The 19,282-nt window shown below is 39.7% G+C and overlaps 1 protein-coding gene and 1 pseudogene across 1 annotated transcript; one reads left to right on the top strand and one right to left on the bottom strand.

The window, feature by feature from the left end:
* Nucleotides 1-1,370: 1,370 nt before the first annotated feature.
* On the bottom strand, nt 1,371-7,376 carry LOC129401601 (uncharacterized; annotated as a pseudogene).
* A 907-nt stretch (nt 7,377-8,283) lies between these two features.
* Nucleotides 8,284-19,248, top strand: LOC101555610 (E3 ubiquitin-protein ligase TRIM38-like). Its single transcript, XM_004621878.3, has 6 exons — nt 8,284-8,667; nt 8,786-8,881; nt 10,265-10,495; nt 11,748-11,770; nt 11,866-11,978; nt 18,746-19,248. Exons 1-6 carry the CDS (start codon nt 8,284-8,286, stop codon nt 19,246-19,248), a joined length of 1,350 nt encoding a protein of 449 aa, XP_004621935.3.
* The last annotated feature ends 34 nt before the right edge of the window (nt 19,249-19,282 follow it).

The following is a 19,282-nucleotide window of genomic DNA, read 5'->3' as shown; positions in this document are numbered from 1 at the left end:
CAACCATATTCTTCATTGTGTGTGTGTATCTCTCTCTCTCTCTCTCTCTCTCTCTCTCTCACACACACACACTGCAGTTTTTTACATAGCAACAAGCAAGATATGTGGATGTGGTTCTATTTTCTCCTACTGTTGTTTCTTTAAAGAACACTTCCATTGGGTGAGAAATAGTATCTCCTTGTTTGTTTATTTTGAATTTTCCTTTTGACTGTTGATGTTGGGCACTATTAATATGCATATTTGCATATTAACACTGATTACTGACAAACTGGTCTTACAGACCAACCTGAAGGTCTGGTCTCAGAAAATGAGACAAACCAAAAGGTCTGTCAGAGCAGTTTTTCAAAGAAATCTAATTCTTTGAGAAGTTTGTTATATAGTGTTTCTGCATAGCTTATATTTTTCCAGTTTTGCTTCAGCCTGAGCTTCTGTACCAGCAGTTTCTGTGTTGCAGCTCCAACTACTGGTGCAGGTCTGATGCCCAGGACAGGCCCCCACTAGCCCTCACAGCAGCAACTACCAACAGGGAGCACCCACGGAAATCAGGCAGCTCTCAGAATCTAAATGATTTCTGCACATTCCTCAGTTTCCCTACCAGTCCAAAATAGTCACTATTTGTGTTTACATGGGAATCAAAGTGTACTTGCATGTACATTTTTATAATGCCTTTTTCAATGGAGGTTGGCAATATGAAAAGCTTTATTTTCCACCAGTAATCTGTTTTTCTGCTCCATTCAACAGTAATTCTCAGTTGAGGAGAAATAATCCCTTGCTCCTCTATTTTTATTGGTGAGACTATTGCTGAGTCTCTCAACATTCCACCCTGGACTCCAAACTCTGGGCAGGCTAACCCTCAGTTTTTCCCTTGCCAAGTGCCAGGAGGCACTTTCACATCTTAAATGTCACGTGAATCTGCAGGTTCTTCAGTTTTCTTAAGAGGCTAATAGATAAACTGCGCCCTGAATGGGCTCACAGGACACAAGAACTAGAAAGCAGTAACAGGATGGGTGTGTGGCAGATATTTTTTCAAAATTCTTTTTTTTTTTAAGTTTTTTTTCTTCAAAATTCTTAACCAAGCACCTGTGGGAGCAGAGTAGAAGTCACCCAAACTGTTCAAGCCTGATTAGTAACACCGGGTGCCCCTGTCCCTATAAGAGTCCTTCAAAGCAGCTGTGCATTACTCTAGCTCCCTTAGCTGCACCCCAATTCCAGAGCAGTTCTTTGCTTTACTATAAACTTTCATTCCTCACTGCTGTCCTTGAGTCCAATCTGTTTGTTTCAGGACACAGACAGGGATACAGGAAACTTCCCCACACTGAGACTCCGTGAGCACTGATGGCCAGGGCTGCTGTGGCTCCAGCTGAGAACATTCACTGATGAGGCTTTAGTGGCTCCCGTGCAGTCCCGGAATCACCTGTTGCTGCTGTTGCTACAGCATTGGGATCTGCAGAGTCAGGCTGAGAAGCATCCTGAGACACAGAACAACAGGGAAGCTGGGTTTCTGGTCACTGAGAGCCCTACTTATCTCATACCTTATTTTTACCTTATTTCAGATGTGCTTAAAATAAATCACAACTTAACAATGTAGAAAAATTCAAATGGACCAGGAAGGCTACTAACTCCTAGGGGACTCGGAGCAAATGTAGAGAGATCTGAAGTGAAAGTTCTAGCCCTAATTATTGACTGTTTCTTGGGGCCATGGATCAACTTCCTAGGTTTTTATTGTGTCACTTAGTTTGGAGGTTTGGGTGGTTGGTTTGGTTGATTTGGGGGCCACATTTAGCAACATTCCGGGATTATTTTTCGCTTTGCGCTAAGGTCACACTCCTGGCAGTCCTCGAGAACCATATAGGATGCCAGGGATCAAACTAAGGTCGGCTCTTTGGGAAGCAAACAACGTATAACCTGTAGTTTTGCTCCAGTCCCATCTCTTGGATTAATTGACTGCTGGGGAGTAAAGGTGTTGCTCCTACAGAGTCCCCGCCCAGTCAGAAGAAGGTTCATTGAAACATGTGGCGAACAGAACTTTAAACCCCACAGCAGTATCACTTTCGAGTTTAATCCTGTTCCAGTGAAGGTTCTTGTGGAGTCCACAGTACATAGAAGTTTTTGAGAAGACTGACAACAAAAATGTGAGTTTTGGGGTGTAAAAGTGATAGTATAAGACCAAGGTTTGCTCAGTGACCTTAAGCTCGTGTGTGTGTGTGTGTGTGAGAGAGAGAGAGAAAGAGAGAAAGAGTGAGAGAGGTAGAGAAAGAGACAGAGAGACAGAGAGAAAGAGACCTACTAGAAGGCATGATTCACCCTAGCTCCTTCTTGGCATCCTCCATCTAACACCAAGAAGGCATAGCCTCTTACTGTGATAATATTCTGGGATGTGAACATACTTTTGAAAATATTTTTGGAATAAATGCTCTATATTATAACTTCTCTATCCCTAGACCGTAATCTAGCATTTTTGAAAAGCTATTTTTGATGCTATTGTGTGGATAAATATGTTAAGAATAACCTAGTGTCTGTATAAAATTGTGATTGTCAACCCTTAAATTATCCATAAGAATAAGGCCTTCACTGATATTCCAAGAGTAGCACCCCACATTTGGTGTGGTGTAATTAGAAGGAAAACAATCTTGATAAAAAATATTATTCACTTTATCACTGTATCACTGTAATCCTATTGCTCAACGATTTGCTCAAGCAGGCACCAGAAATAACGTCTCCGTTGTGAGACTTGTTGTTACTGTTTTTGGCATATTGAATACTCCACGGGTAGCTTGCCAGGCTCTGTGGTGGGGTGGGATACTCTCAGTAGCTTACCAGGCTCTCTTCGAGGGACAGAGGAATCGAACCTGGGTCAGCCACATTCAAGGCAAACTCCCTACCCTCTGTGCTATTGCTCCAGCCCATTATATATATATATATATATATATATATATATATATATATATATATATATCACTGTCATTCCGTTGTACATCGATTTGTTCAAGCGGGCACCAGTAACGTCTCTCAATGTGAGACTTATTGTTACTGTTTTTGGCATATCCAATACATATGGGTAGCTTGCCAGGCTCTGCCGCGGGGGCTCGATACTCTCAGTAGCTTGCCGAACTCTCCGAGAGGGGCGGAGGAATCTAACACAGGTCGGCTGCATGAAAGGCGAACACTCTATCGCTGTGCTATCGCTCCAGCCCCCCCCCTTTTTTTTCTGCAACGGGTTTGCTGGCAGAACACAGATGAGAAAACCACAGCTAAACGCAAGCCAAAATGGGAAAGGAAAAGACTCACATCGACATCGTCGTTATCGGACACGTAGACTCGGGCAAGTCCACTATCAATGGCCACCTGATCTACAAAAGTGGCGGCATCAACAAGAGAATGATCGAGAAATTCGAGAAGGAGGCCGCTGAGATGGGAAAGGGCTCCTTCAAGTAAGCCTGGGTCTTGGGTAAACTGAAAGCTGAACGTGAGCATGGTATCACCATTGATATCTCCCTGTGGAAGTTCGAGACCAGCAAGTACTACGTGACCATCATTGATGCTCCAGGACACAGAAACTTTATCAAGAACATGATTACAGGCACTTCTCAGGCTGACTGCGCTGTCCTGATTGTTGCTGCTGGTGTGGGTGAATTTGAGGCTGGTATGTCCAAGAATGGGCAGACCCGAGAGCATGCCCTTCTTGCTTACACACTGGGTGTGAAACAGTTCATTGTTGGCATTAACAAAATGGATTCCACTGAACCACCCTACAGCCAGAAAAGATAGGAGGAAGTTGTTAAGGAAGTCAGCAAGCACCTACATTAAGAAAATTGGCTACAACCCTGACACAGTAGTATTTGTGCTAATTTCTGATTGGAACGGTGACAACATGCTGGAGCCAAGTGCTAATATGCCCTGGTTCAAGGGTTGGAAAGTCACCCGTAAGGATGGCAGTGCCAGTGGAACCACACTGCTTGAATATATATATATACATATATATATATACACACACATGTATATACACATACATACATATGTATGTACACAGATTCAAACAACACTTTAAAAAATTATTTTATAAAGTAGTTCACAATATTTTATTACATTTAATATTCTAACACCAATCCCAGTACCTTTAAACCTTCCCACCACCATATTTCACTTGTTTTGAGTGAACCCCAAACCCTGCCCCAAAGCAGAAATAAAAATATATTATTTCCCTCTAAGTTTGGTTGCCTCCTACTTTGAATCCCATCAAAGGTGGTTGGGTACTCTTGGAGTATGGGCAGGGTGTGTCCTGTGGAGTCTCATATGCCATCGATGCAACCGCTTGGTCCAGAAAAAGGTTAACTCCTTGGTGAGGCTTGGACAGAGCATTTACCAATATTTTAATGATCCCTAATAGGGCTGAATGGGCCCAAGATGAGATACAACAATTTATGCACATTTTGTTTTAAGGTAACCTTTTGAATATTTTTTAGTCAATTATTCATAATAAACAATGCAAGGGCTGGAGCGATAACACAGCGGTAGGGCATTCGTCTTTCATGTGGCCGACCCATGTTTGATTCCTCTGCTCCTCTCGGAGAGTGTGACAAGCTACCGAGAGTATCGAGCCCGCACGGCAGAGCCTGGCAAGCTATCAGTGGCATATTGGATGTGCCAAACACAGTAACAAATAAGTCTCACAATCCAGAGATGTTACTGGTGCCTGCTCGAACAAATTGATGAGCAACGGGATGACAGTGACAGTGACAGTGAAACAATGCAAAATTAATTATTTAGCATCTGCCTTTGGAGCAGTCATGGGTGCAATGGTAAAACTCAAACTAATGGTGGTGGGAAAGTTTAATGATCGTGGGATTGGTGTTGAAATATTGAATGTAATCAATTGCTGTGAACAACACTTTGAAAATAAAAAAGATTAAGGCCTTTTTCTCTGAGATATGTCATATATTTTGAGTTTTCACTTCTGTAATAAAAAACGATGTTGATTTTTTCACATCTATGTTGAAACTGTGTCTGAGATGTATTCACACAGATGTTTTACCCATTTTTAAAAAAAATATTATAATTAGTGTATCACCGAGAGGATACAGTAACAGATTTATACATTTTCGAACTTGTGTTTCCTTCATACAATGTTTGAGCACCCGTCCCTCCATCAGTGTCCTTTCTCCACCACCAGTGAACCAGTATCCCTCCTACCCCCCAATCTCATCCCCCCTTCCCTCCCCCCGCCTCTGTGGTAGGGCATTCCCTTTTGTTATCTCTCTCCTTTTGGGTGTTGTGGTCTATAATAGGGGTATTGAGTGGCCATCGTGTTCAATCTGTAGTCTACTTTCAGCACCCATCTCCCCTCCCGAGTGGGTCCTCCAACCATAGTTTACTTGATGTTCCCTTCTCTATCTGAACTGCCTTTTTCCCCAGCATGTGAGGCCAGCTCCCAAGCCATGGAGCCAACCTCCTGGTACTTATTTATATTATTCTTGGGTGTTATTCTCTTACTCTGTTATTTTATATTCCACAGATGGGCGCAATCTTTCTATGTCTGTTTCTCTCTTTCTGACTCATTTTCACTTAGCATGATACTTTCCATGTTGATCCACTTATATGCAAAGTTCATGACTTCATATTTTCTAACAGCTGTATAGTATTCCATTGTATAGATGTACCAAAGTTTCTTTAACCAGTCATCTGTTCTCGGGCACTCGGGTTTTTTCCAGGTTTTGGCTATTGTAAACAGTGCTGCAATGAAAATATAAGTGTAGATGTCATTTCGACTATACTTTTTTGCTTCTCCGGGATATATTCCCAGCAGTGGTATTGCTGGGTCAAATGGGAGCTCAATTTCTAACTTTTGGAGAAGCGTTCATATTGTTTTCTAGAAGGGCTGAACGAGTCAGCATTCCCACCAACAGTGTAGAAGGGTCCCTTTCTCCCTACATCCCCTCCAACAGCGGTTGCTTTTGTTCTTTTGGATGTGTGCCATTCTCTGTGGTGTGAGGTGGTATCTCATGGTTGTTTTGATCTGCATCTCCCTGATGATTAGTGATGCAGAGCATTTATTCATGTGCCTTTTGGCCATTTGTGTCTCTTCCTTGGGAAAGTTTCTGTTCATTTCTTCGTCCCATTTTCTGATGGGGTTGGATGTTTTCTTCTTGTAGAGTTCAACCAGTGCCTTATACACCCTTGATATCAACCCCTTATCGGATGGGTATTGAGTGAATAGTTTTCCCCATTTTTAAAAGCTGTTTAGTCTTATATCTTTGAGAAGCATTTACACAGTAATTTTGCCCATTTTTTAAACCTCTTTACTGAAGCACTATGTTGTATTTATGATTTGGGTATATCAAACATTCTGGTCTCAAAGATGAGACCCACTTGGTAATAATGAATGACTTTCTTGACACTGACTTAGAAGCTATTGTCAAGATATCATTGTTTGTTTAACATAAAATAATTTAATTTAAAGGGAATACAAAGGAAAGACAGCATGTTTAAAAGAGACCATGACCTTATCCAGAGGGTAAAGACTCCTGAATGACTTTAGGAAGGGGTCATACATGGATGTTTTCCACAGTGCTTTTCTTGAAGTCCTATGCCAAGTAAGCATTGTCAAGTGTTGTCATAAGGGAAGAGATTTGATCTCTGGTGGTTCCATTAAATTGCCATTGCCTTTTTAAAAAAATTTTATTTTATTGAATCACCATGTGGAAAATTACAATGCTGTCAGGCTTAAGTCTCAGTTATACAATGCTGAAACAACCATCCCTTCACCAGTGCCCATATTCCACCACAAAAAAAAAAAGAAAAAAACAGTACACCTCCCACCCTGTCCCCCCCAACCCCCCACCCCATAACTGATACATTTCACTTTACTTTCTATTTACTTTGGTTACATTCAATATTTCAACAAAACCTCACTATTATTGTTAGGAGCACCCCACTAGAGTCAGACCTGTTGTGAAGAGATATGAGGTTTTGGATTTCTGTACTTTAGCAACTAAGTCCAGGGAGATTTCTTCCAGATATTGGATCATTGCAAGCTTGTAACTCTCATCTGTGGTCATCATAATATGGCGGTCACCACGCCTTTCACCCTCCGGCAAGGAAGAGGCGAGAGAGAGAGAGAGAGAGAGAGAGAGAGAGAGAGAGAGAGAGAGAGAGAGAGAGAGAGAGAGAGAGAGAGAGAGAGAGAGAGAGAGAGAGAGAGAGAAATACCTTTCCCCTCCTGGGCAGGCATGGGGCGCGGCTTAGTTCTCATTCTGGAGACATTCTGCAAGGAGCTGTCCATACCAAAAGTAGTTTAGCTGGCCTCTGGAGTCACGCGAATGCAGTTGCGGAGAGGCCACACACACGTGCAGCCCCTGGGATCACTTCTCGGCCGCCATTGCCTTTTTGATCATGATTTGTGGCTTTGGACTAGGGCTTATTTCTGGCTCTGCACTCAGGTATCACTCCTAGCGGGATGGGCTTCTTTCATTTATTTTATTCATAACTGGTGAAGGCATTTGATTAAGAGCTCTCCTTGGGTGTCTTACAATGCAGGTTCATTTTTTTCTGAGTCATCAGAAGCTCTGATCTAGGACGTACTCTTTTGCCCTCAAATTTATTATTTCTCCCTCAGATCAGGGTGGATTAAAAAATGGAACTTTAAGGTAGCTATTACATTACATTGTCACCTTAGAGAAATTTCCCTGGTTTCATTAAGCTGCTATCGTTGTTCGTTGGAGGTAGGGTAGATAGAATATAAGAGGAATTTTCATTAGTCAAATATGAATCCACTGAATCTTCTTTATTTTCAGCCCTAATTCCTAAGTATTGCTTCCATAGTTACAAGCAATTAATAGGAATCAAACTGTTTGTGATGGTTTGGTCATAGGTAAATTACTTTAAAAACTGCATAATATTCTTTTTGTTTATCTGTAATTTGTATGAGGAATAACATCTCACTTCTCTCTCTCAGATTTCATCCAGAAAAAAATTCTGTATTTATGGTCCATTCTCTTTCTGAACTGCCAGTTAAACCAGCACCTACAGCAAATAACAAATGAAGTGTATCTCATTAAAACGAGACAATAAATTTAAATATTTAAATTTTAAGCTAATCTAAAACACTTGGCATAGTACTACTGTATTACACACACAACTAAATGCTCTGAAAGTGTCAGTCTCATCAGGCTCAGGTGACATGTCTTTCTGTCAGTTAGAGAAAAATCCCATCTGCTTGATCTCTACCTCTATTTTCAGTATTAAAGATTTCCAGGAAAAACCATGGCCTCGAGCACAGCTAAGACCATGCGGGAGGAAGCCACCTGCCCCATCTGCCTGGAGCTGATGTCTAAACCAGTGTCCATAGACTGTGGGCACATCTACTGCCGTTCTTGCATATTAGAAAATCTTGAGAACCAGCAACGGAAGTCACCTTTCCAAAGAAACTTCCATTGTCCTGTATGTAGGGCACAGTTTCAAAGGGAGAGCATCCGGCCCATTAAGCAGCTAGAAAGCATCATTGACAACATTAAGAAGATGGAGCAGGAACATCTGTGTGAAGAACATGGAGAGAAGCTCATCCTGTTCTGTGTAGATGATGGTCAGCTCATGTGCTTGTTATGTGAGCAGAAACTAAAGCACAAAGGGCACACCACGGTCCTTGCTGAAGAGGCCTGTCAAGGCTACAAGGTGAGTACTGCGTAGAGTACTCAAGAACCCATTTGTCTTTTGCATCTTTTGATATCTCCTGAGATATATAAAAAAAATACCCAATTAATAAGTCTTAATCAAACAATTTTTTCTCCAGAAAAAGTTCCAGAAGACTTTGACACACCTGATGTATCAAGAAGTCGAAAATAAGGAATGGCAAGAGAACATAAGTGAGAAAATAACAAAAGTTCAGGTAAGAATTTAAGTTGATTGACCTCAAATATGTTATCTGTTAAATTAGATATATAGAAGGATTAGGCAAAACAAAAGAATGTTTTGATCTCATTCATCTACATTAAATAAGTAAACCCCAAATTATTCCTTCTAATACTCCTATTTCATCACAACTATGAGAATTGAACTGTTTATTCACTTTTCAACAGTAATTGTTGAGGGGTCTGAATATCAGTTATGAGAAGCAGAATTCGTGGTCTCCTTCCTTAGATTCATCTTCACTGGTTTACAAGCCTTAAACATCTCAAAGTACCTTCCTGCTTGAGGTAGACTTCCCACACAGAATTTACAACAATGCAGGGTCTGGCCTGTCAATTTCCATGCGCAGAAACTAATCATTGTGAGGAACAGAGTCTCTTCAGGTGGAATTGATATTCAAAAAATTCCTGAGGATGAGCAGAAAATGGTGAACAATATCTACAGTTGCAAACTTATGTCTATTTCTGCACTGACCAGACTGCTTATGAGAGAAGCTCTGAGCTTTTCTAATAAAATTGATGTAATCCAAAAGTCTAGATTCAAATTAGCAGGTCAGTGGGCTTTCAAAGTTGTCTTTCCAGAGACAGACATAGAAAGATTGCTCTCATATGTGGAATATAAAGTAGCTGAGAGGTACAAGCTAACAATGTTGCGATTCCTGGCAGACATTTCTCTGGACTTAGTTACTAAAATACTAAAATACAGAAATCCAAAACGATGCTGCTGCTAGTGCGGCCTCCTGACCTCATATCTCTTCATTCTCAGCAATGGAAAACAAATTACCAAATGCTTTCTTTTCAGCAGATCGACTTTAGGGGGGAGAAACTCCAAATCAATAATAGTGAATTTTTTTTTGTTTAAATATTGAATGTAATCAAAGTAAAGTGAAAGTAAAGTGAAATTTACCAGTTACACATGCGGGGTGGGGGGCTGGGGAGGTGGGGGGAAGGGGGGAGGTGTATCGTGATTCTTGGTGGTGGAATATATGCATTGGTGAAGGGATGGGTGTTTGAGCATTGTATAACTGAGACTTTAACCTGAACGCTTTGTAACTTTCCACATGGTGAATTAATAAAAGAATTTTAAAAAAAGTTGTCTTTCCAAACCTCTGTCCTCTTCTGTTTGTGTGAATATTGCTTTTTTTCTGACAAATGGTATTCCATCTTCCCTCAATTTAACAGTCATGGGTAATGTACAACAAAAACTCCAACACGTAAAGCAACCCCAATTCGGAGAGAGATGGACTTCCTGTCTCCTATAAGTTCTATTCAATTCTACCTGAATGAAGCTACTATATTTTGGTTATTTATTCATCTAAAAATAAACGTTTTCCTGTGTTTGGAATATGCTTTCTTCATTTTAGGCTCACATTCTGGGTGAAAAAAACCTTATCAAGTTATTCTGTAGGACACTTCGTGGGATACTACACATAGAGGAGAAATCTTATCTCTGGAGACTGGAGAATGAAGAACAGCAAGTTCTGAGGAGACTGCAGGAGAGTGAAGCCCAGCTGGAGAAGCAAAGCCGGGAACTGAAGAAACACATCCTGGGACTAGAGAGGAAATGTCAGGGCTCAGCCCAGGAGTTACTGCAGGTGAGACTATGCACGTAGAGGAATGGATGAAGGCGTCAGTTTTGGGCATTTTGAGGAAATCATGAGGAATTTAGAGAAATGATCTGAAACTTTCTTTCTGAAAACTGCACACAGTTTCGGGGCGATAGTACAGTGGGTATGGCACTTACCTTGCACGAGGCCAACCCAATTTCAATCCCCGGCATCCCGTAGGGTCCTCTGAGCATTGCTAGGAGTAATTCCTGAGTGCAGAGCCAGAAGTGACCCGTGAATATCTCTGGGTGTGACCCAAATATTTAAAAAATGCACACAAGTGTGGAGAACTTAAATAAATGTGTACTTTTAGATGCACATGCCTGTATAAAGGTGTCCTCGCTAATCTGTAGAGTGGCTTTGTGTAAATCACAAATGAGGCCCCTTGGATAGATATGGCAGTTCTTGGGCAACCTCAGGAGAACTTTGGTAAGCATCTGTTAGCCTTCATATAATTTGCAGAGATTTCTGTTGTTAAATGTCCTCTCTTGGGGGCTAAAACCGGTCACCAATATGATAAATTTTCCACTTGATTTGTTCCTGTATCTTGCTCAAATAGACACTATGAGGCCTGATTTTAGCTATAGTAAAGATATTGATAAATGCTTGGAGATTCTTATTCTGTTTTCATAAAGGATGGAGTTGGCACAGCAAGACCTTCCACCTCAGTGCAAACTTGCTGCCACCACCTAAGTGAGTCAGTTTCCAGGGCTCTATGTGAATTCACCTGTTAGGACCTTTGTGACAGTGTCTACTCTGACCTCTTCAGAAGCAATGAAGTCACTGATTGCAAAAAGTGCTTAATGAGCAAGTTTGAGGCAATTCCTGATCTTCCTCCAAATAGCTCAAAAGTTATGATTGTAGAAGTATTAAATCCCCATCTTCCCAAAGAAAGAAAACATTCTCTGTGGATGATCAGATACTGTCATGGTATTATACTGGGCCAATGTTTTTCTCAAACTTTGTGCATGTACTGGTGAAGGTAAACAAGGGTAGAGAAGTTAAATAGCAATAGTCTATCGCAGTGTTTATACCTGCTACTGTATGGAGTCATATGCAGACAGATGTTGAACTACAGATATGAAAATTTGTATCAGAATCATACCCTGGGAATTCATTAATTCATAGTAGTAGAATGATTGCATTTACTCCTTGATATAATTATAAAAAACATCTACCCATCAAAGTTCTATGAAATGCTGAAGTTTCCATGCCAACTTCTATCTTTCTTTCTCTATAGGATGTGACAGACACTTTAGACAGGTGAGTGCTCTTTGAATTCAGGAGGGAAAGAGAGTAGCTCTATGGAGTCCAATGGAATATTGCTCTGATGAAATTTCTGGACTCATCTGCTCTAGGATTTCTGCTATGAAGTTAAGTGCACCAGAGGATGTCTCAATAGATATTCATGCTATGCCTGAAATTGACAGCATTTTCCATCAATTTCTACAAATGTTTGAGACTCATCTTGGTATGTGACATCCAAATTCCCCAAATAATACAGGTGGGAGGAATAATGGGCAACACATTTTATTGCTCTTTTCTGGGCAGATTCTAGTTAGAGTATTGTTTTTCTTGATGATTCTTTAGCTCTTTCTCTCCAGTTTACTAGTGTTGTCTCCCAGATAAATAACCTTTATATCTGTCCTATATTAAAAAAGCAAAATAATAACACTTAGCACTCATGCACTGTGACAAATTTTAAAAATCATTAATTACACAAAGCATAGAGAAAAACGTTTGGGATATTAATGATTATGTTTATGTCATCCAATTCCCAGAAAAATTGTAGAAAAGTAGGTGAAGACTGACTGTGCTGACGTGATATTAGGACTAGACCAGATAACACAATAAATGTTTGAGCCATTTGAAAACCAAGTGCTACTTAGTCAAAACTTGTGGTTTGTTTCTTCATTCTTTCCATCATTGCTTTATTTCCATAGTAAGTTGCAATTACATTTTCTTAAAAAAAATCTGTAAACAAAGATATTTTTATGATTTGCTTGGCTATGAAATAACAACCACTATGAAAAATTTTGTTTTTAATTTAATGAAATTCTAATGGTTACAAATAATGTAGTGTGAGTCCTAAGTACAGTTATCACAAGTAGAGTGTAACCCTTGCATACAGCCAATCTGGGATAGATCTCTGGCATCTGATCTGCCAGGATTGGTAAATAAGAGCAGAGTAAAGAGTAAGTCCTGAGCACAGCCAAAGGTGGCATCAACCCCCTCTCTCCCTCTGCCTGCTCCAAATAAGAAGAACACAATACTTCACAATTTTCAGTAAATTCCCCACACTTCAGGAACACTTGAACTGGAGTCTAACAAAGCTCCAATAAACATGATCACTTGGCTGTGTTTTCATCTAAAAACTAACACAATCCAATTATGAGTAAATTGTGACTGTGAGCAGGTTACATGTTTTTTGGGGGATAGAAGGGGTTTTTTATTTATTTTATTCTTTTATTGAATCACCATGTGGGAGCAGGTTACATCTTGATGCATGTAGAACCTCGGACACTAGCTCTTTGCTGGTTGCAGACTGAATGCCTCCTGTGTTTCCTGAAGAAAACTCTCAAATGCTTGTGCATGAGTCTTCCTACATGGCTAATTGTATCTTCAATTAAGGTCAAAAAGCAAGAGTCTCTATAGGGTAAATATGATAGCGTTATTAACACTGCCATAATAAACTATTATAATAGACATGAAACCCATTTTTTTTCTTTATAGGTAACATCCAGCAGGGATTACTCCTGGCTCATGCACTCAGGAATTACTCCTGGTGGTGCTCAGGGACCATATGAGATGCTGTAAATCCAACCCGGGTCGGCCATGTGCAAGGCAGATACCCTACCCACTTGTGTTATCACTTCAGCCCTGAAACCCATTTTTTTAATTTAATAGTTTATTATTAATTAGTGAGTCAACGTGAGGGTACAGTTACAGATTTATACATTTTTGTGCTCATGTTTCTCCCTTACAAAGTTCGATACCCCATCCCTTCACCAGTGCCCATTCTCCACCACCAGTAAACCCAACATCCCTCCCCCCCTCCCCAGTCCCGTCCCCCCCACCCCACACTGCCACTATGGCAGGGTATTCCCATTTGTTCTCTCTTTCTGATTAGGTGTTGTGGTTTGCAATAAAGGTGTTGAGTGGCCATTGTGTTCAGTCTCTAGTCTATATTGGGCCCGCATCATCTTTCCCCCACATGACCTCCAATCACATTTTACTTGGTGTTCCCTTCTCTGAGTTGCCCAGAATGAGAGACCAGCCTCCAAGCCATGGAGACAACCTCCTGGTACTTATTTCTACTATTCTTGGGTGTTAGTCTTATAGTCTGTTATTCTATAGTCCACAGATGAGTGCAATCTTCCTATGTCTGTCTCCCTCTTTCTGACTCATTTCACTTAGCATAATACTTTCCATGCTGATCCACTTATATGCAAACGTCATGACCTCATTCTTTCTAACAGCTGCATAGTATTCCATTGTATAGATGTACCAGAGTTTCTTCAACCAGTCATCTGTTCTAGGGCACTCGGGTTTTTTCCAGATTCTGGCTATTGTAAACAGTGCTGCGATGAACATATAAGTGCAGATGTCATTTCGACTATACTTTTTGGCTTTTCTGGGATATATTCCCAGCAGTGGTTTTGCTGGGTCAAATGGGAGCTCAACCTCTAGTTTTTTGAGAATCATCCATATTGTTTTCCAAAAGGGCTGAACTAGTCGGCATTCCCACCAGCAGTGTAGAAGGGTCCCTTTCTCCCCACATCCTCTCCAACAGCGGTTGCTTTTGTTCTTTTGGATGTGTGCTAGCCTCTGTGGTGTGAGGTGGTATCTCATGGTTGTTTTGATCTGCATCTCTCTGATGATTAGTGATGTAGAGCACTTTTTCATGTGCCTTTTGGCCATTCGTATCTCTTCCTTGGGAAAGTTTCTGTTCATTTCTTCGCCCCATTTTTTGATGGGGTTGGATGTTTTCTTCTTGTAGAGTTCAACCAGTGTTTTATATACCCTTGATATCAACCCCTTATCTGATGGGTATTGTGTAAATATCCTTTCCCATTCTGTAGATAGTCTTTGTATTCTGGTCGCTGTATCTTTTGCGGTGCAGAAGCTTTTTAGTTTAATGTAGTCCCATTTGTTGATCTCTGTTTTTACTAGATTGCTTAGTTCCGTGTCATCTTTGAAGATACCTTTATCTTCAATATCCTGGAGGGTTTTGCCTACCTTGTCTTCAATGTACCTTATGGTTTGTGGTCTGATGTTGAGGTCTTTAATCCATTTTGATCTGACTTTTGTGCATGGTGTCAGATCGAGTTCTAAGCCCATTTTTTTGCATGTGGTTGTCCAGTTTTGCCAGCACCATTTGTTAAAGAGACTTTCCTTGCTCCACTTCACATCTCTTGTACCTTTATCAAAGATTAGATGATAATACATTTGAGGTTGTGTGTGGGGATATTCCACCCTGTTCCATTGGTCTGCAGTTCTGCTTTTGTTCCAGTACCATGCTGTTTTTATTGTTACCGCTTTGTAGTCAAGTTTAAGGTTGGGGAGGGTGATGCCTCCCATCATCTTTTTCCCAAGAATTGTTTTAGCTATCCGTGGGCGTTTATTGTTCCATATAAATTTCAGGATTGCTTGCTCCGTTTCTTTGAAGAATGCCATGGTATCCCTATAGGGATTGCGTTAAATCTGTATAATGCTTTGGGGAGTATTGCCATTTTGACAATGTTTATTCTCCCTATCCATGAGCAGGGGATATTTTTCCATTTCCTCATGTCCTCTTTTATTTCATGAAGTAGCGTTTTATAGTTTTCTTTGTAGAGGTCCTTTACTTCTTTAGTTAAGCTGATTCCAAGGTATTTGATTTTCTGGGGCACAATTGTGAACGGGATTGCTTTTTTCATGTCCCTTTCCTCTGTCTCATTGTTTGCATATAGGAAGGCTATGGATTTTTGGGTATTGATTTTATAGCCTGCGACTTTACTGTATAGGTCAATTGTTTCTAAGAGTTTCTTACTAGAGCTTTTAGGTTTCTCTAGGTATAGTATCATATTGTCTGCGAATAGTGAGAGTTTGACTTCTTCGTTTCCTATCTGAATCCCCTTAATATCTTTTTCTTGCCTGATGGCTATTGTTAATACTTCCAGTACTATATTAAAGAGAAGTGGTGAGAGTGGACATCCTTGTCTTATCCCCGATCTTAGAGGAAAAGCCTTTAGTTTTTCTCCATTGATGATAATGCTTGCCATAGGCTGAAACCCATTTTTTAAGCTGTATAAATTCACTATAACTTGTACATGCTTGGTCTCTGGTCTTGCAAGTTATACAAAGTTGCCAACAGAGGGGGATTATTACAGTCATTATTGGTCTGAAAGCCTCAGTGACCAAAACTAAATTGCTCTGTGGACAGTATTTTGTCTTTATTTATTCCACTTTGTTTAGTTGTAGGAGTGCTGATGAGATGAGCACTGACTTAGCACTGGGTGTGTCCACATGCTTAGTGTATAGATGCATTGTTTTTCATTTATGACAAGAAAAATGTTCTGAATTCAAAGACATGCTTTGCTCCACATGTTTCACACAAGAAAAGTTCATATTTCTGTACTCATGATGAAGTATAATTGCATAGAGCATTATGCAATAACTGGGGTGATGATGTAAGCAACTGCTATTTAGGTGAGGGAAAAGCTCTTATAATTCAGACCTCATCACCTACAAAGTGAGTTAAATCCTGTTAAGACCATGTTCTACATTACTCTGCAGATACCATTTTTTACATTATTCTAACCAGTTTTCAACCAGATCTGATGATGACAATATCGCACCCTTTCTCTAGCTGAGATGAAACCATTCTAGTATTTTCATTTTATATTAACTTTTTTTAGATATTGAATGTTTTTTCTAAAAAAATTAGCTTTTTCACTGCTAGTTGTAAGCTCAGGGATCACTCCTGGAGGAGTTCAGGAAACCTTTTGAGATGTCAGGGATTAAACCCAGGTCAGCCACCTGCAAAAGCATCCTACTCATTGTACTATTATTTCCACGTCATTGCTTATATATATTTATAAAATACATATAGAAGTAACATATTCTATGTACTACTTCAATCATCATGCATACATATTTGTTCTGTGAATTTTACTTATTTTTAAGATTCTATGTTACTCGTTGTCATTTTGAGTGCTGTGAATTATAGGATTGCAAGCATACAACATTTCAATTCCACACACTCCACTAAAATGTCCATCTCCTCCTCCATCCTCTGATTTACAAAGGTATTTTCCTCAAGCCCCTTCTTTCCATATTCCCACTATGGTAAGCATGGTTCACAGATTCTGTTGTTTGTACCCATTTGATATTATTTCCTTACAAAGTTTCTTTATATTCTGTATATGAGAGGAATTATTCTGTGTCTGTCTTACACCTTCTGGCTGACTTCAGTCTATGAAAATTGCATAATTAAATCTTATAGCTGAGCAGCATATATACAATGCTTTCTTTATCAGTTATCTGATCTTGGAAACGGGTTGTTTTCAGATGGTCACTACTGTTACTAGTGCTGTAATGAACACAGGAGTGCAAATGTATCTTTCAATAGAATTTTTTCCCTTTGTCATAGATGCCCAGGCGTGTAATGACTTTGTCATTTGGAAGCTCAATATTTACTTTTTTGATATTTCTCCATTTTCTAAAAAGTTTGAACCAAGCGTGCTGGCCAGCAACAATGATTGTAGCTTCCTTTTCGCACATATGCCTAATAATGCTGGATTTTTCTCACTGATGTGAAATGATACCTCATTGCAATTTTGATATGAATTTTCCTGCTAGAAAATTTTGGATTTCCTTATTGATCAATCTGCATGTTTCCTGTGAGGAAGAATCTGTACATCTGTTTCCCCCCCCCCACCTTTTTTTTTGGCTTTCTTTTCATTGCCAAATTGTAATGGGTTTTCAAATAAGGTCACTTTTTTAACCATTCAAAATATATAAATAAAATCCCAAATGTATTCCATCACCTCCTGTTAAGAACTCATTTAAGAGAGTTTAATAAGTGACTTAAGCAAAGAATAGATTTGAACAATGACTAAGGAACACTGAAGCAACCAGAGCAGAGAGAGTCAGGGAGTCCTCACCATGCAGGTGCTCAAATACAGGTGGAGGGATCTGAAGCACAGAAGAGAGTGTGACCCGAGAGATAGATGTACAGTTTCTCAGAGCATTAGGGAGAAGCTTTCATAGTAATGACTGCCACTTCACCTCTTTGTTTTACATGTAATCCCCACCATTCTCATTGGCTAAGTAAAATGAAGTCAGGTAGAAGGAAGAAAGCTGATCTTGTAGAGGTCTTGAGGTCAGAAAGATAAGGCATTAAAAGGTAGGGAGTAGAGAAAAACAAACAAGTGAAAGTAAAGCTAAGAAGTGTTTCTGCATTCTTTATTTCCCATCTGCTTCTGGTCATCTGCTTGGTGTTTAATCAAGGTGTTTTGTAACATTAGTTGACTAGGTGACTAAATCACTAACTTCAACCTGTTATCATGTTTCTATTTTTTTAAGTTTTGCTCTAGTCTAGTACCATTATGACCATCATTTTTTCTATTTCTTAACTCACATCATTTTTGTGTATATTTGTACTTGGTACATAATCTTATACTAAACTTGATGGTTCATGAGAAACCAAAGAGTGTATACTTAAAGTTGCTGAGTTTCCATGTTTCTTAAAGCCCCAATAATGTCCTGTGTGTCAAGAATCAAATATTATATTAACTGTCTTTTCTCATTCTGATACTGTGTCAGTGACATTTGGCAACATTAGGAGGGTTTAGAAGAAGAGAGTAAGGAAAAATAACAAATATATTCATATGGTCTTTTGCTGATTTTACTGTGAGAAAGATAGAAATAACACGATTAAGAACAGGAGAGTATTTAGAGCCTTAGTAGTATGTTGCTGCTATTACCAGATATTTCACAATGCTAAATAATGACAGCCCTGCCCAGTATCAATCATATATTAACTCTCCAACTCTCCCACCATTCTTTGTGACAGATATTATTTGTATTTTACTTTTTATAATGAATTTCAATAAAATGACTAGAAAGGCTGTCAGAAGCAATTTTTTTCTTTTGAGCATGGGCTGATAATATTTAGAATGTACTAAGAACTACTATGAAGTAACCATGTCATTTTGTTTTCCATTGTTTTGTAATTTATTTTATTTTTTGCAGTTTTAGTTACTCTAGATCCAGATACAGCTCACAATAACCTTCTTGTGAACGAGGATGAAAACAAGGTGACTGGTGGATCCCCCCAAGTGAAGCATGAGACTCCTGCTAGGTTTAAAGACCTACCCTGTGTCCTGGGATGTGAGACCATCACCTCAGGAAAACATTACTTTATAATACGTAATGCAAGAGGACCTGAGTGGGATGTCGGAGTTTGTCGGGAAAATGTGCCAAGAGACAATGGCATGAGACGGGATCCTGTGTCTGGATTCTGGGCCATCAGGCATTGCAAAGACGATGTCTATGTAGCTCTTACGTCACCCCTAACTCCTCTTACTCTGCAGAATGTTAACAGAATAGGGGTTTTTGTGGACTATGAGGCCGGACTTGTTTCCTTTTATGAAATGGGAACTAGCTCCCTCATCTTCACTTTTCCGAAGGCCTCTTTCTCTGAGCCTATTAGGCCTTATTTCCGTATTGGTGAAGATTCTGCTCTGTACACATGAATACCAAAACATTAAAAAATTGTAAGAAAATGGA

Source organism: Sorex araneus, chromosome 2 (genome assembly GCF_027595985.1).
Source record: "Sorex araneus isolate mSorAra2 chromosome 2, mSorAra2.pri, whole genome shotgun sequence".
Classification (NCBI taxonomy): Eukaryota; Metazoa; Chordata; class Mammalia; order Eulipotyphla; family Soricidae; genus Sorex; species Sorex araneus.
Note: the sequence above shows the minus strand (reverse complement) of the source record. Positions and strands in the feature narration are given on the sequence as shown.